Raw genomic sequence first — 16,889 nt, 5'->3', positions numbered from 1 at the left:
TTATTCTATGTTCTATGTTTTAATTGGGAGCTGCTGAATACAACACAGATGCTGGATTCTGAGCTGCATCCCTTCCCATTCCAAATTGAGGCTCTGGAGAGTACACAATCATCTGCCTTCAGCTGGAAAGGATACCGAAGGTTCCAGAAAAATGCTCTTTTGAGCTCAGCCACTCAAATTACTCCTCTCCATCTAAAATAGCCAAACAGCTGCAGGGCTTGGAACTTGGGAAAAGTTTTACAGAGCCTGAAAGAAGAACTTTAAATTACGGTTCAAAGAAGGATGTAGATCAAGATAGGACAGCTCAGAAAAATAGCCATCAACTCCAGCTTTCAGATCAGGATCCTCTAAAGCAGCGGTGGCCCGCAGGGTGCTTAGATCTGGCCTGTGGGCCTGGCCTGGAAACAGCAAAGGATCGGCCCGCGGTGCCTCTGCTAGCAAAAACAGAGCTTGGGTGTGTGTGTGTGCGTGTGGCCTCCCCATACCCCATTTTTGGTTGCAAGAGCTTCCTGCAGCCCTCTGCCAGTGAAAATGGAGCTCAGGGGGCCATGTGCGGCCCCGGGGATCCATTTTCGCTGGCCGTGGGCTGCAGAAGGCCGTCGCTGCTGAAAATGGGTCATGAGGGCCCACGCGCTGGCTCCCTTGGGCTCTGTTTTCGCTGGCAGAGGGCTAGCAAAATGAACTAAAAACAAAACAAAAGGAGAAATGATTCCTCTTTTGCATTTGAGCATGCAAGAACGGACAGGAAATAGGAAAGGGAAAGAGGAAAGACAAAGAAAAAGAAGGGAAGATGGGAAGAGAGCAAGGAAGGAAAAATAAGGAAAGTGGGGAAGGAAGAAGAAAGGAGAATGAAGAGGGAAGGAAAAAGAAGAAAAGGGAGGGAGGGGATTATGAGAGTGAGGGAGGGTCTCAGGGAAGTCCTGCCTTAGCACTTGGCCACCACAGGTGCCCGCTGACACGAGTGATGTTGAGCCGACCACCCCCACCATGGCCATGCCTACCACCCCCCTCCCCCGGCCCTCTGAGGTCAAACACAATCCTGATGCGTCCCTCAATGAAATCAAGTTTGACACACCTGCTCTAAAGCAAAAATGTAGAGCAGCAAGATTGGGAAAAGTTGGTCAGGCACCTTGTCAGGAACTCTCTGCCTTCCATGCTGCTGCCACAGGTTCACAGAAACAGCTACAAATTGAGAAAATGAGCGCCAAGTGACTGAAGCAAGGAGACCTATAAAAAACTGTATCAAGCTTTTTTTTTTTTTTAATTTGATTTATATGCCGCCCTTCTCCGGAGACTCAGGGCGGCTTACAATGTGCTCAGCAATAGCCTTCATACTTTTGTATATTTTTATACAAAGTCAGCTTATTGCCCCCACAACTGGGTCCTCAATTTACCTACCTTAGAAAGGATGGAAGGCTGAGTCAACCTTGAGCCTTGGAGAGATTCGAACCTGCAGTAATTGCAGGCAGCTGGTCTTAATAACCAGCTTAATAACAGGGTGCCTTAGACCACTGTACTACCAAGGCTCTTCTTTTTATAGGGGAAATGAACCTCTGTCCAATGTAGACTGCAAGCAAACTCCATCCTGCTCATAAACACTGGGCACTGTTTCTTACAGCACTATTTTAAAGGTTAAACAAGAGCCATTATAATTGTAGTGTGCCAGATTGACTTGCTTATTTCAGGAAACAATGTGAATTTCAGCCTTCTTCAACTCTGCAGCTCTTAGTGCTTTCCCCTGTTTTGCTCCATTCCAACCCTTTCAAGCCTGCTGCTTTACTGTTCCTGTCTTCTCCATTTTATTTCCCTTCCCTCCCACTTCTTTTAGTCTTCTGTCCTTCCTGTCTTTGACTTTCCTCCGCCCTATAATCAAGGGGCTTAACAGATGTCAGCAGGACATTGTTCCATTAAAAGCTTAATTACTGCTACAACATCTCTTTGCTGCTTTCTATCAATAAATTGATAGTCTGTGTTGTAATTCTGATAATCTCTCAATGATTAGTGGACTGTGAGATATCATCTGTTGTTCAAGGCATGTACCAGCTGAAATCTAACTCACTGAGATCTTTTTCAAGAAGCAAAATATCCCTACAGTAACATTGACTAGGCAATAGCTCAAGACCCTGCAAAGATTTGATGGGATAACTGCATTATTTAAAACATATTTATTCTAGAAATGAGTCAGGTTAATAGTTAGCAATTAAACTTCCAGTTAGACATTGCGGGGTGGGAAAAATGCAGTCCTTCCCAGCAATAACACTCCTTCCCAAATACAGGTTCTAACCTAACTCCTCTTAATCAGAAATGGGCTGGAAATGTGAGAGTTGCAGCCACACAAGAGCATCAAAAACTGCCATTCTAGGAAAGCTATTCCAATTCAGCTAAGACCTTCTCACTTGCACTGAGCCACAGCACAATCATTACCTGACCATTGTTTTTGTGCCCCCACAATGTTGTCTTCATTTTGTCCCCAGTCTATGAGCGAGAGCCTCACTTTGTCCTCTGCTATTCTAGGGTCAAAAGTAGCATTTCCATCCTTATTTTGAAATAACCAAGGGCTGCCTTGAAGTGTGAAGGCCTGGTAGGGGGCAGAGGGAAAGGTGTGCCCAGCAGGAAGGAAAGGAAGTGAAAACTAGAGCGAGCATCCAAGGATATGATAGGTTCAAGAGGATACAGGCTCTCTGAATGCCTTATGATTACAGGTAGGAAGAAAAGGGAAAGAAGAGCTCTGTTGATGAGACCTGTAGTATCAGGCTCAGACTTCCTTTTTCCATGCTGCAAAAGAATGGCAAAAGTTGCTAAGTTGTTTTCCACCTGATTATACAGTATTATGCCAGCTCACAAGGGAAATGGCTCAGTTAGGAGCACATGCAAATCCACTGTTTCACTTCATCAGAAAAACTCCACAAGACATCAGCCAGGCTTTTCAGGAAGTCATGTGAGGCAGAGGTGGGTTTCAGCAGGTTCTGACCAGTTCTAGAGAACCGGTAGTGGAAATTTTGAGTAGTTCGGAGAACCAGTAGTAAAAATTTTGACTGGCCCTGCCCCCATCTATTCTCTGCCTCCCAAGTCCCAGCTGATCGGAAGGAAGTGGGGATTTTGCAGTAACAGTCCCCTGGATTGGGGATGGAATCAGGGGTGAAACGCTCCCGGTTCGGACCGGATCGGGCGAGTAGGTAGCGATGATGGCCGGTGGTTCAGAGAACCTGTAGCAATGGAAGCTGGAGGCTCCGCACACCCGCCCCATTCCCCGGAGTCGGGGAATGCACCATTCTACTGCCCACCTTTCTCCCGCGGCTGGCTGTCAGGGAAGGCAAGCGCCCAAAAGGTACCGGAGTCGCTCACTCTCCTTCTTGAATGAGCTGCTCTGGTCCACGCACTGGCTGCGCAAGCACACACTGTTTATCTAATTCAGCAGCAGGTTGGACTCCAGGGAATGGGGCGGGTGGGCGGAGCTGCGAGCGGCAGCGGCTCCGCGGCAAGGCCGGCGTCAGGGAATGGTGCATTCCCCGACTCTTACTGCTCACCTTTCTCCTGTGGCTGGCTGTCAGGGAAGGCAAGTGCCTGAAAGATACCGGAGTGGGGCGGGTGGGCGGAGCCGCAGAAGAAAGGTAACGACACGCCGGCAGAATAGAAATTTTAAATTTTATAGTTAAAGATGAACTTATTCAACGTATGATGTACCAAATTGTATAAACACTGTACCTCTGATCAAGAAAGAGATTGTATACTATTTTTTATATTTTGGAAAAAACCAATAAAGTATTTAAAAAAAAAAAAGAAATTTTAAAAGTTTTCCTACTGGGTTCTGTGGGCGTGGCTTGGTGGGAGGGGGTCTTGTGACTGAGTGGGCGTGGCTGTGAGTGACTTTGAGTTGGCCATGCCCACTCAGTCACAGGACACCCCCCCACCAAGCCACGCCCACAGAACCGGTAGGGAAAAAATTTAGATTTCACCCCTGGACGGAATGGAGATTTTACAGTATCCTTCCCCTGCCACGCCCACCAAGCCATGTCACGCCCACCAAGCCACACCCACAGAAACAGTAGTAAAAAATTTTTGAAACCCACCACTGATGTGAGGGCTGGAGAAGGTCCCAAATTTAATTCTACAGGGTTAAATGAATACACACATCTACTGCTTAAGATGTGGTGAGAAACACTAATGTAGGGAGCTTTGAAAAGGGGCTTCCAAAAACTCACACAGAGAAGAGTCTGAGCTATGAACATCTATCCACAAAAGCTAAGTTAGAAGATTCAGAAGCAATCTTCAGAAAATCTGAACGCTTACATTAATAAGTAAGAAAAGATGGGCAAAGACACTGAATTGACTAATGTTAGAAAGAGAGTCCTTGGATTTTGTTGGAGCACAGCCTATGCTATCTCCTCTAGGTAGCACATTTTTTTCTTTGGAAAACAACAAAAAGGAACTCTGGGATAGTCTGGAAATTATTTTGACTCTAAATATCTCATGGGGCAGTGTGATGATTCAGCAGTTAAGACACTGGGCTTGTCAGCTAGCAAACTGATAGCCCGGGTTTAAGACCTGAGTGTTGCGTAATGAGTTAGTCTCGTTCATGACCACCCAGTAATTAGAAAGCATGCAAATATAAGTAGATCAATAGATACCTAGGTGGCTCAGTGGCTAAGACGCTGAGCTTGTCAATCAGAAAGGTCGGCAGTTCGGCGATTCGAATCCCTAGTATAGGTCTCCTGCGTGAGCAGGGGTTTGGACTAGATGATCTCCAAGGTCCCTTCCAACTCTGTTACTGTTACTGAAACAGTGTTCTGCAATGTCATGCTGGCCACATGACTGCGAAAACATCTTCAGAAAGCACTGGCTGATGGTCTCGAAATGGAGATGAGCACCGCCACGTAGAGTTGACAACAACTAGCAAAGTAAAAACTACACAGATTGCTTTCCTTTCCTGAATATCCTGTATGTAAATGACAGAGGCTTAAAGACAGAAAGATTCAAAGAAATTTAAAGCCTAATAGCTCTTTTCAATCAGAAAGGTCGGCAGTTTGGCATACTCCAGGAAAGTTGGGCTAAAGTTTCCATTTAACCTGGACAGTATTTCCAGATGTAGGGGAATATATCAACATCAATAATAATTTATTAAATTTATATGCTCTGTGACTGCTAGCGTATGAGCCTCCTTATCCAAGAACTTTCCTCTGATGATACTCCCCATTCAAGGCAACCTGCTCATTTTACTCATATGTACAGTATAGCTATGCTGAAGATTGTCTCATTTAAACTGAAGGATGAACATTAATTTTTCAAAGGAGAGGAAAGGTTGTTTTGTTTTGTTCAACATCCTGTTAATTATTTCTGTATTTCTCTCTATTAGCTGGTGCAGGATCAATTCTTCCTTCTATTCTCTCCCCCACCCCCACCCCAATTCCTGGAATAATCACCAGGTGATGTCACAGAGACAAACAACAAAATGAATTTGACTACATGAGGCTGATAGTCGACTGCAAACAAAGCCAGATTGAAAGACAAATGCAAGCGAAAGACAGTGCCAATGAAACAGACAAAAACAGAAAGAGCAGTTTTGGTTCAGTTCCAGTTAAATGTCAGCCTTCCTTGACCTCAGCCTTATAATTTTTAGAACATAAATGTTGCCTCTCACCTCTGAAGATAGCAAAGCATCATTTTCTCTAGGCCTCTGGTCAAACTGACCTGGAACAATACTGACTGCTTTACAATCTCTGAACACAGAGTAACTCCAGAATGACATGTTGAAATCTAATTATTTACAATGCTATTTAACTAAATTAATGTCTCTAAAGGCACAGAAGAAAACAGCAATTAGGGCAGGAGCAATATTTTGACAGAGGAACCAGCTCACTTAGTGCCAATTATATTGTTGTAACTAATGAAATGAAGATAGGAGAATAGAAAGTTTTCATTCTGCTTCTGAATTCATTTCATAGTTGATGCAAAAACCAACACACTGATCATTTTGAAGATTCTAATTATATCTGATATTTTACATATTTAATCAGCAGAACTTTCATATGAACCAAAGTAGGAGGAAATATTTACTGCCCAGCAAAGAAACGCAATGTGCAACCACCAAGCTTTCAATTTTCAAGTACAACAGAAAATCTGGGTTGTAGGCCATTCAGCATGCAAGGAATTAATGAACAAGAGATTTTCTTCCATCTGCTGAGAATCACTTATGTTGTCAGCTTTCCAGAAAATCAGCAGGGAGAAGGCTTCTTCTTCTTCTTCTTCTTGTGCCATATTAGTCATCGGATGCTGATGTTGGCGATCCTATTTTTATCAACACCTGCATGAAAAAGTGCTGTTGAGTTTTGTCCAAACCAGTCCCTTAGATTTTGAAGCCATGACGTTATTCTTCTGCCTGGACATCATTTGCCTTCATCTTTCCTTGGAGGATTAAGTGAAGTATGACGTATTTTTCTGAGTGACGCATCACATGTCCAAAATATTCTAACATTCACTTTTTTATGATTTTGATTATTTCCCTTGGCTTTTCCCAGGCAGCTTATCACCTCCTCATTTCTGATTTGGCAACCCAACCTATACGTAACAACTGCCTGTAAATCCATATTTCAAATGCTTCTAGCCTCTTCAAGTGGCTTTCTGTCAGAGACCAACTCTCTACTCCATAGAGCAGGATAGAAAAGACGTAGCATCTGACAAGCCTGATTTTCAATCTTAGGCTTATGTCATGACTGCAGAAGACCTTTTTCATTTTGAGGAATAGGGAGAGGGCACTTGACTTATTTCTTAGCCCCTTGCATTCATGGGGCCATCAGTCTCTCTCCTCTAGCTTTTTTCTCCCCTGAGCAATTAACACATTTCCATGCTTCTCTCATGAGTTCATTGTTCAGATGTCATAGAGTTCAATTGGAAAGTTGGCAATAGGTACATAAGCAAATATCTTGGTGGAAACACTGTCAGCCCTTGCTATAGAATGTAAAGTAACTTTAATAATCTGCATGACAAAAACAGATTGTCTACAATTATCCAGGATACTGAAAGATGGCCATAAATTTTATTTCTATGGCTATAGGGTTTTATTACATATGGCTAATTTCTGGGAGTTTATTGTGTATGTGCAGCCTTTGGCAGCTGATTAGTTAGTGCATACTACTTATCCACCTTTTCTTTGAAGGCACAAGTCAACGTATGTGGAGATCTCCGCTATGTTTATCCCCAGAACAGTTTTGTTTGCCAGGTTTGCCAGGGCGAGAGTAGGAAGAAAAAAAAATATTCTTAATGTTTAGATTTACAGAGTTGGAGAGGCATTCTGAGAACTGGGTACCAATTCCAATTGTTGTCCATCTCCATGATATATGCTTCTCATTCTGTCTCTGAAAAAGAGGGAGAGGGAAGAATCTAAACTACCAATTAGCCGAGGGTCTTTGGCCCCCCTTTGCTGAGCTGAAGTTAGAATACTCTTACTACGAGAGGAGACAATGGAAGGGATTCTTTTGCAATTAGAAAGAGGCATTTGGCTCTCCCTGTTCCAAAGAGTGAAGAACTTCGCTACCATATTTTCCCTTTGGAGGGGAAGTGAAAATCCTGATTGAAACTGAGTCTTTTACGGGAAGAGACGGGACCCCACAAGAAAAGGGATCCCATCTAAAATATGGGTTGGTATTTAAAATGATCAGATACAATTAATGTATAGTTGCAAGAATTATTCCAGTACCTTAAGTTTCTCCCATGTTCATGCTGTTTGTTGAAAGCACACAAACAGAGTTTTTAAAGAGAGGGAGGGAGCACAAAGAAGACTCAAGAACAAGAGGCTGAAAAGCTCAGTGCTTCTCTTCCAAATGATCTGACACTCCAGATGAAACGGAACCGAATCCTTTGCTAAGTTCCTTCTTTTCTCCAAAAAGGATTTATCAGTGTATATCAATCCCCTGGACTGACCCCACCACTCTCACCTGGTGGCTTCATGTTAAGAAGGTGGGTTTTTTCCTAGTTTCCCACAGAACAAAATAAATATTGCCTAAACCAATCTCAGAAGTGCACCATTCAGGAATTTTATTCTCAGCAGTGGAATTGGAGGTTTATGTTTTATTTCAAGCGCTCAGCTCATAGCTTGAGGTACATGTAACTGTACTGAGAAAATTCCCTGTAGGAATCTCAAAAAGCCAGAGGCACTAAAAAAAGAATCAGCCAATACAGCCTGAGCCACCTGTGGCCACAGCTGAAAACAGAACTTTTCTTACATTCCCATTTGTGTACAATGTCACTATTTAGTATTAGTGCTATTTCTTCTGTTTATTAACCTGTCATTTCTAATCCAGCAATATTTCACAATTCGTACTTCTTCCACAATAGCAGTTTACAAGGCAAGCTACTATTATTCCCCACTTCTCAGATGGAAATGCACATGGAGGAAGAAGAGTTTATCAAAAGGTGTATCTCATTTCCTTTCCCACAAAATTGCCATAGAAAGCCTATTTACAGACCCCTCGCATCCTGGACATAAATGGTTTCAACTCCTACCCTCAAAACGACGCTATAGAGCACTGCACACCAGAACAGATTTTTCCCGAACACAATTACATCGCTAAACAAATAATTCCCTCAAGGCTGGCATGCTTATTTGTGGAATATTGGAAACAAAACATACAAACATTTCAAAAACCATATAATAAGAAACTCACTAATTGGCACCTGGTTGGAAATTAAACGTAAGCACTATATGAAAGTCCCAGGCTGGATATCTACATTAGAGGCAACAATGCACCCCAATACATCAGCTACTCAAAAAATTATACGATACAAAGAAGTTCTGGACATAAATGGAAGATTAAAATCATGGCAAGAGCTCAGGGACCAGGGTATAGAAATGGACTGGTGGCCGTACTTATTAATACAAACCAGATACAAAAAAAGACAGTGAAGAAGGAGGAGTTGAAATAAAATCTAACCAATTAGATAAATTATTAGAAACCAAAGAGGGAAAATTAATCTCAAAGATTTACAAATACTTACTAGAGTTCGATTTGGCAGAAAATATAGTTAAAGGTCAAATGATAGCTTGGGCTAGGAACATTGGAAGAAATATACAATTGGAAGAGTGGGAAATGATATGGGAAAATAATTGCAGAATAACAAAGGCAACAACATATAAAGAGAACCATTACAAGATGTGGTATAGGTGGTACCTAGCCCCTGCTAGATTGGCAAAAATGTACGCAAATTTTAACCCAATATGTTGGAAATGCAAACACTGGGAACCTTTTATCATCTTTGGTGGCTCTGCCCAAAAATTAAAAAATTTTGGATGAAAATTAGAACCTGGGTAATAGAAATAACAGAAGAAGAGATTGACCTAAAACCTGAAATTTTCTTATTAGGTATACTTAAAAAAAGCAGTAGAAAAGAAATAAAATACATCACGTTACACATAATCACGGCGGCTAGAGTAAACCTAGCCCAATCCTGGAAATTAGAACAGTTGCCAACAGAACAACAAATAATCCAAAAAATATTTATATGTGCAGAAATGGATAGATTAACTTTAAAATTAAACCATAAGGAAGACTCACAGTATTTCCAAATATGGGACAGATGGTATGAATGGATTAATCGATGGGAAAAAAAAGTAAAGTCAAATATAGTAAGAAATTAAAGGTAACAAATATACACCGTCATTAAGAAATTAAAGTTAATATATATATATATTCACATGTTTAAATATTATAGATAGATAATCCTGTTTATTAGTTTTAGTATGTATGTATTTTAGAATTGTATTTTTTAGAGTTAAGAACGTTTTGTACAATTTTTATCTTTTTATATTGAATAAAGTTTGTTTTTAAAATTAAAAAAAAAATAATTCCCTCAACACTGTCAAACTAGTTATTAAGTCTGCATTACTATTAATCTTCTCATCGTTCCTATCACCAATCTCCTACCACTTATGACTGTATGACTGTAACCTTATTGCTGGTATCCTTACAATTTATATTGACTGTTTCCTAATATGATTTGATTGCTTATTTGTTCCCTATGACTATCATTAAGTGTTGTACCTTATGATTCTTGACGAATGTATCTTTTCTTTTAGGTACACTGAGAGCGTATGCACCAAAGACAAATTCCTTGTGTGTCCAATCACACTTGGCCAATAAAGAATTCTATTCTATTCTATTCTATTCTATTCTATTCTATTCTATTCTATTCTATTCTATTCTATTCTATTCTATTCTATTCTACTCTACTCTACTCTACTCTACTCTACTCTACTCTACTCTACTCTATTTCCTAGTTCACTGAAATATGTAATATGATAGTTAAGAGCAGGGGTGAAATTCAGCAGATTCTGACAGGTTCTGCAGAACCGATAGCGGAAATTTTGAGTAGTTCGGAGAACCGGCAAATACCACCCTCTGGCTGGCCCCAGTGGGGAGGGAATGGGGATTTTGCAGTATCCTTTCCCTGCCACACCCAACAAGCCATGCCCACAGAACTGGTAGAGAAAAATTTTGAATTTCACCCCTGGAAGGAATAGAACTCACTTTGCCATGAGGGAGAAGGCTTCAGAGCAGACGGCTGGACAGGGAACAAGTCTGATTACAATATGGCCGAGTGAGGAAGGGAAGTGGGCCTGGGTCACTTTCTCAAATACAGAGGTGAAGGTGTTGACGTCAGCCATCTTGCTGCTAGGCTCCCCTGCTCCTGTATCTAGGATGTTGCCCCCATGAAGGACGAGAATCAGGACACGTGTTCTGCAGTTGCGCAACTGACTTCCTTCCTGGAGAGGGAAAGAAAAAGAAACCAAATGATTTGTGGAGAAAGCAGCCTTGTTTTATGCTACATTTACTGTATGAGAAAAAGAGCAAAGCTCAGATATTATTATTATACTTTGTCATTGAACCTCGTACAGCAAAATTAAATGCCACCTTCAGTGTACATTATACATAAAAAATAAAACGAAAACACACATCCTTCACATGAATTGAAAACCCCTGATATTGCATTAATATTGCACTATACAGTAGAATTCAATATAGCTACTGCCCTGGGATAGAAGCTGTTTTTTAGACTATTTGCCCTTGTTTTTATTGTCCTATACCATCTGCCAGATGGTAATAGTTCAAAAAAAGGGTGCCCAGGATGAGTTGGATCTTTAATAATGTTTTGAACTTTCTTAAGGTAGCAGGAGCTACAAAGCTCTTCCAAAGAGGGGAGAGGGCAACCAATGATCCTTTGGGCAATGACGTTAACCCTCTGGACTGCTGTCCTATCTGCCACTGTGCAATTGGCAAACCATACACAGGTGCAGTAAGTTAAAATACTCTCTATGGTGCAGTGATGAAGATCATCATATATCAGGAATCAGTAGTCCTAGATCAGTGGCCCCCAACCTTTTGGGCACCAGAGACCGGTTTCATGGAGAAAGATTTTCCGCAGACCAGAGGTGGCATTGGTTTTGAGTGCTGCTTGCATCCTGCAGATGGGGCTTTGCTTCTTTGTGCAGCCTGTTCCTGGTCCACGCACTGGGGGTTGGTGGCCCCTGTCCTAAATTATTCACAGGCTCTCACTCAAGAGAAAGTAGAGGGTGGAAAATATGATCACTGCAGAGAGTAATTTATTATTTTCTAGTGCATTTTGCCATATTAGAAAAAGCTCAAGTCTGGAGAGTAAAAGATAACTTGAAACCATCATTAACATCTTTATTGTGTGCTTCTTAGAATCGCTTTTTTATGAGATGGATGGTTATATGACTGATTGATTGATAAATAAATAAAATGTTTAAAATTAAAAATAACAGAGCCAGGGATGTCTCTCTATCTTGCTTCCTCAGTAACAGAATCAAATCCCAAAACATGGATGAAGATTGTGATTTACAGTAGTTAGCTAAATAACAGCCTAGCAAATGTAATTTTGGAGTCAAAGACAGTTTTGACTGCTGAGAATCAAAAGATTTTCCCCCTGATGCATTATAACATCTGAGATTTTGGAGCATGTTTGTAGCAAAATCCTAAGAGTCACTTAAGTGAGATGGGAGGTATAAAAATATGATGATTAAAATAAACATTCTAAAAATCTGAGTAATGTATTGCTATAAATCAGTGGTGTCCAACTTTAGCAACTTTAGGACCTGTGGATTTCAATTACCAGAAACCCCCAGCCGATATTCTGGGAGTTGAAGTCCACAGGTCTTAAAGTTGCTAAAGTTGGATAGCTGAAGCTGCCTGAAGCATGATTCAGGTAGTAATTCACCTCAGTGTCCTCATGGATTTCAATGCTGCCCTGTGCAGGATAGCGATGTTTCCTCAGAGAGGCTCTGTACAACTCCCCTGAAAGACAAAAGAAGAGGAATATTATCTTTTTGCTTTCAATATTCCAATTACCAAAAGCTGTGAAACGGATTGCTGTGTTATTGATGTGAATCTTCAGCCAAGATCTAAACAACCATGGTTTTGTAATTCTGACTCTTCAGCCAGTGAATTGACTGTACTTCAAAGGCACCCATTTCCAGTCAACAGTAATTATTTTGTCTTGTCCTCAACTGAGTTCTTGTAAAAAAAACAAACAAAAAAACCAACAACAACCCCAACAACAACTGGAAAATGCTACTGGTTATTGAGGGGAAGATTTTCTTTGGCTATTCATGAGTGCCTACATTATGGAACAGTGTTTTATTTATCCGTTAAATATACCGGTATATCCTGTCTTTTCTCCAGGAGATCAAGGTAGTATGTATAGCATTTTCTCACTTAATTTTATCCTCACTAGCTACAAAGTAGGTTAGAAAGAATGACCACCAAAAGTCAAGCAATGAACTTAGCTAAATGCAGTCTGAACTTGGACTTCCCTTGCTTTGATAGTATTGCTGTTAACTACCTTTCTTCACAATCATCTGAAAGCATCAGTTGTCACCAGTTCAATTTATGACCAAAACAACATAGCATTGTTTGCTTTATTGTTTCAAACCAACAAATGACCTTACTTAGTTCATGTAGATGTTGAATAACATAGGATAGAGAGTTGTGATCTGTGGCATCCCACAAAAGAAGGCCCTAAGGAGCAACCTCTCCTCAACCAACACTGGTTGAGTCCCAAGGAAATAATAGAACTATCATAAAATAGTACCCCTACCATAAAATGGTACCCCAACCTCTAGAACTAGTCCCAAAGGATATTATAGTTAACAGTATCTAAAGCTGCTGAGAAATCAAGGAGCACAAGGATGGATGCACCATCTCCATCCTGACTCTATCACAGGTAATCTACAAGCTTAACCAAGTCTGTCTCCATACTAAATTCCATCCTGAAACTCAACTCAGTACAGATAATCTGCTTCCTCCAGAGTTCGCATCAACTGCATACCAAGTGCAGTTTTCAACAATCTTCCTTTAAAAGAGAGACGTTATTTAAAATCATTGGGTTAAAATATGGCCTCTTGAGAAGGGGATGGACTATTGCTTTCTTCAAGGAGGGGATACTACCCCTTCCTCAGAAACGCTGACACGATAGAAAGCATTCATAGATCGCCTCCTTGGCTGCTTTCAAACCTAGGAGGATCCTCGGTACAATAACTAGGTGGCTAAACTGACAGCACAGAGAACCCTGTACATTTTCTCAGGAGTCACTGGTTCAAACGCATCCAAAATCACATCACAAGACTGGGCTTTAGCTTCCATGACCAGATCTGCCCGTTGGAGTTGATCTCTTTATTCACCAAGTAGCCAGAACAGTTCTGAAGATATATTTCTGCCACTTCTATCCCTCCCTACCCAGAAGAGACTGGGTCACTCTGAATAGGGCTTTCAGCCTGATCCCCTAGGTCTTCCTTATTTATTTATTAATTCAATTTATTAATTCAATTTGTATGCCGCCCCTCTCCAAAGACAGGATGGCTCTTGATGATTCGATGTCAATTGGTGCCAATTTTTTGGAGATATCTATAACAATTATTGGAAAAATACATTTACTCACATACTTATCAGCTCTCCACTGTAAATTAGGGAGTGACCCTAATGGTTTGAGATTATGTATTTTCATAACAGGGATGTTATTAGTCATGATTAATGTCAGTATTATTTTTAATTTATTGTATGTCTATTGCTGGTCGATGACAGTAATAAAGTTTTTATTATTTATACTCTTGATGATTCAAACAAAAGATCAGATTTTTTTTTAAAAAAAGAAAGCAGATGATGTCCTTTTTTTAGAATCAGTCTACAAATGTGACAAATGTGAGAGATAAACTCAAATTGTCCCAGACACAGATGGCAGTGTAATCAAAGAAAGCCATTGAAAGGGCTAGTACATGGGGGTGGGGGGTGGGGGAGAGCAGGAGTGTAAAGAAAACAGAAAAATTTCATTACCTGCTGAAATGAAGCTGATTATATGGCAAATTATGTTTTTCTATTTGCAAGAAAAGCTTTAATGAGGAAAAATTATAACCGAGGCTTAGCGGGACTCAAAAGAACTTCTCAGGTGAGGTTTCAGATTTTTACCAGTTTTCCATGGCAATCTTATTTATACTGCTATTACTGCAATTCATGCTAATTACATCATTAAGCAAACTATGGGAACAAAGGAGGTAAAAATCAAATCTTGCACAGAAGGTGACATTCAGCATACATAATGGCTCACTATTCAAACAGCAAGGGGTAGGTGGGTGTTGATTGGTTGTATAATTTAACAATATAGATTTGAGAAAAATCTGCATGAAAATTGGACATATTTTGAAACAAGTTAGAAATGGCAAGATGACAGAAAATCCTATCCACCAAGATTTCTCCTATCTATATTTACCACCAAGAATCTTGTGATATTTTGAAATCTAAGCCACATACTAGGATCACAACGTTCATGGATCTAGAAAAACTTATGATGTATCAAATCTGTTACTCTTTAAAATGGCATAAGACTCCTGTTCTACTCCTACCTCTCCTAAAATTGCTTTGCAATTCTTTGACTTTCTGTTCTGCCCCAGCTTCGGATTCCCAGAGAATGTGACACACACCAAGCTTCGCAAACACTGTTTAATTCCAAACAAACCCCTTTCAAGAATGCAGGCTTCCCGTGCAAAGGGTCCTTATCAAAGTTATTAAGAACAAAGTCCAACAAAGGTTGGCAACCAGCCCAGAAAACCAGATATGAGAAGTTACTCGCTCTCCAAGATGCTCTGTAGTAATGAGTGCGACTTAAATAGGCTAAGGGAGTGGCCAATTATCCTCAAGCCCTAATCTCGAGTCCTAGCCTTCTCCTGAGTAGCCACTCCTGCCTTTTGGTAGCCCTGCGTGCCCGAACATTGAGGAGAGGCTCCTCCACTTCGCTCTCTCCACTGGAAGGAGCCTCTGGAGGTTCTGAAGGCCCTGGCTGAGTCTCTGCCTCTGGCATCACATCCTCTTCGGCCTCCCTGCTGTCCGACGCGAGCGCCGGCTGTGCTGGCTGCTGGCGCAACACCACACCAGCTTCCTCATCGTCGGGATCAGCCACGATCCGCGCAGGCCGCTGGCAGGCCACAACACTTTCCAAATGGGTTCTACAGTATGAACATTTGAAGGGGAAAAAAAGCACCAAAGGTTTTGAAAAGCAAAGCGTAGGGTAGGGGTAGGGACTCTTGAAGGGGTATGGGGTAGGGTTAGGGTTGTTTTTTTTAAATAAGGACTAATGTTATGAACTCCAAATGAAGATTGAGCTGTAGAAATCCCTTAAAATTGCCTTGTTTGGAAAGTACATATTAATACTAACACTGCCCGGTTCTTCATCAAGTAGGGGAAAGATCTCACTCGTTTTTGCAAATTAGAAGAATCTGCTTGGTTAATCTAACCTTCATGAATATCATTTAAAAAAACAAAACATCCCTACATCCCTACATCCAAAAGAGCCCTACATCCTCTTTTGTCCAAGTAGCTAGCTAACAACCCTCAGAGAAACCCACAAGCAGGATATGAGAGCAATAACTTCTTCCAGTGTTCTTTACTAAAATATGTCTCTGATACTATATGATGACTGGCAGCTACTGACAGCTCTTTCTGCTATGAATACAAATGACTATAGAGTAGGTGGCTATTACCACATATTGTGCAGTGAATTACATAGATTGCACACTGTATGAAAAAGTTCCTTTTTTCTTATACCTTTCATTCAGGTTCACTACATAAATTCTTTTATTAATACTTACAGTGTTCTGGCCAATCAAGGTGGAACACTTAGTCCAAGGTACAACTACTCTATCAGAGAGTTAAGTTTGTCCTAAGGTCCAATCGCAACCGTTTTTGGCTCAAGCGTCAGCTCCTTATCTCATTTCTGTCAAAAAAGAAAGAATCTAAACAATCAGATGAGCACTAGCATGCATACTACAATATGAAACCAATGTGATTACTTCTGGATCGAATGTGTTCACTTGTCCTTAGCCTGTCCAAAAGACCAGATGATTAAATTGCAGGGGCATTAAAAAAAGAGGGATTAGATATCCTGAATCAGAAAGTGGAGATCCAAATTAATATTACAGGGTGAAATTAGATACTCCAACTTCTAATGCAACTATAGATGACCAAGCATTCCATTACTAACATTACCAGAAAAGATCTCTGATATGGAGAAGAAGTGTAAGATGCCCAGAGTCACTTGGCTATAAAAGATGAATGAATGAATTAATGAATGAACGAATGAATGAAAGATCTAAGCTGCTGAAAGGTAGCATACTTCCATTATTGAAAAGGCTTTTTAGGACTGACAAAGCCACAGGCAACAAAATTGTCCTATGGGTTTCTGCCTCAATAAAATCCTCCAGTTATTTGGATGAATTTTAATTGAGTAAAAGCAAGGGGATCCATGGAAGAAAAGGTAAACAGCCATTCACTCTCTGATTAAACGAGACTAATCTGTGCTACAAAGGAACAAATGACTGAACCAATGCCCAA

At 40.7% G+C, this 16,889-nt stretch overlaps 1 protein-coding gene across 1 annotated transcript in view; it reads right to left on the bottom strand.

The window, feature by feature from the left end:
* The window catches only part of PITPNM3 (PITPNM family member 3), a 141,575-nt gene that overhangs the window by 44,940 nt on the left and 79,746 nt on the right, over positions 1–16,889 (bottom strand). Inside the window, exons 5-6 of the mRNA XM_034421066.3 lie at positions 12,229–12,305; positions 10,521–10,756 (exon numbers count right to left, since the gene is read on the bottom strand). Of these exons, the coding sequence (XP_034276957.1) occupies positions 10,521–10,756; positions 12,229–12,305 (313 nt within the window). The remainder of the gene's footprint in view (positions 1–10,520; positions 10,757–12,228; positions 12,306–16,889) is intronic.

Source organism: Pantherophis guttatus, chromosome 1 (genome assembly GCF_059756535.1).
Source record: "Pantherophis guttatus breed Tessera chromosome 1, ASM5975653v1, whole genome shotgun sequence".
Taxonomy (NCBI): domain Eukaryota; kingdom Metazoa; phylum Chordata; class Lepidosauria; order Squamata; family Colubridae; genus Pantherophis; species Pantherophis guttatus.
This window is presented reverse-complemented; position numbering and strand designations above follow the sequence as displayed.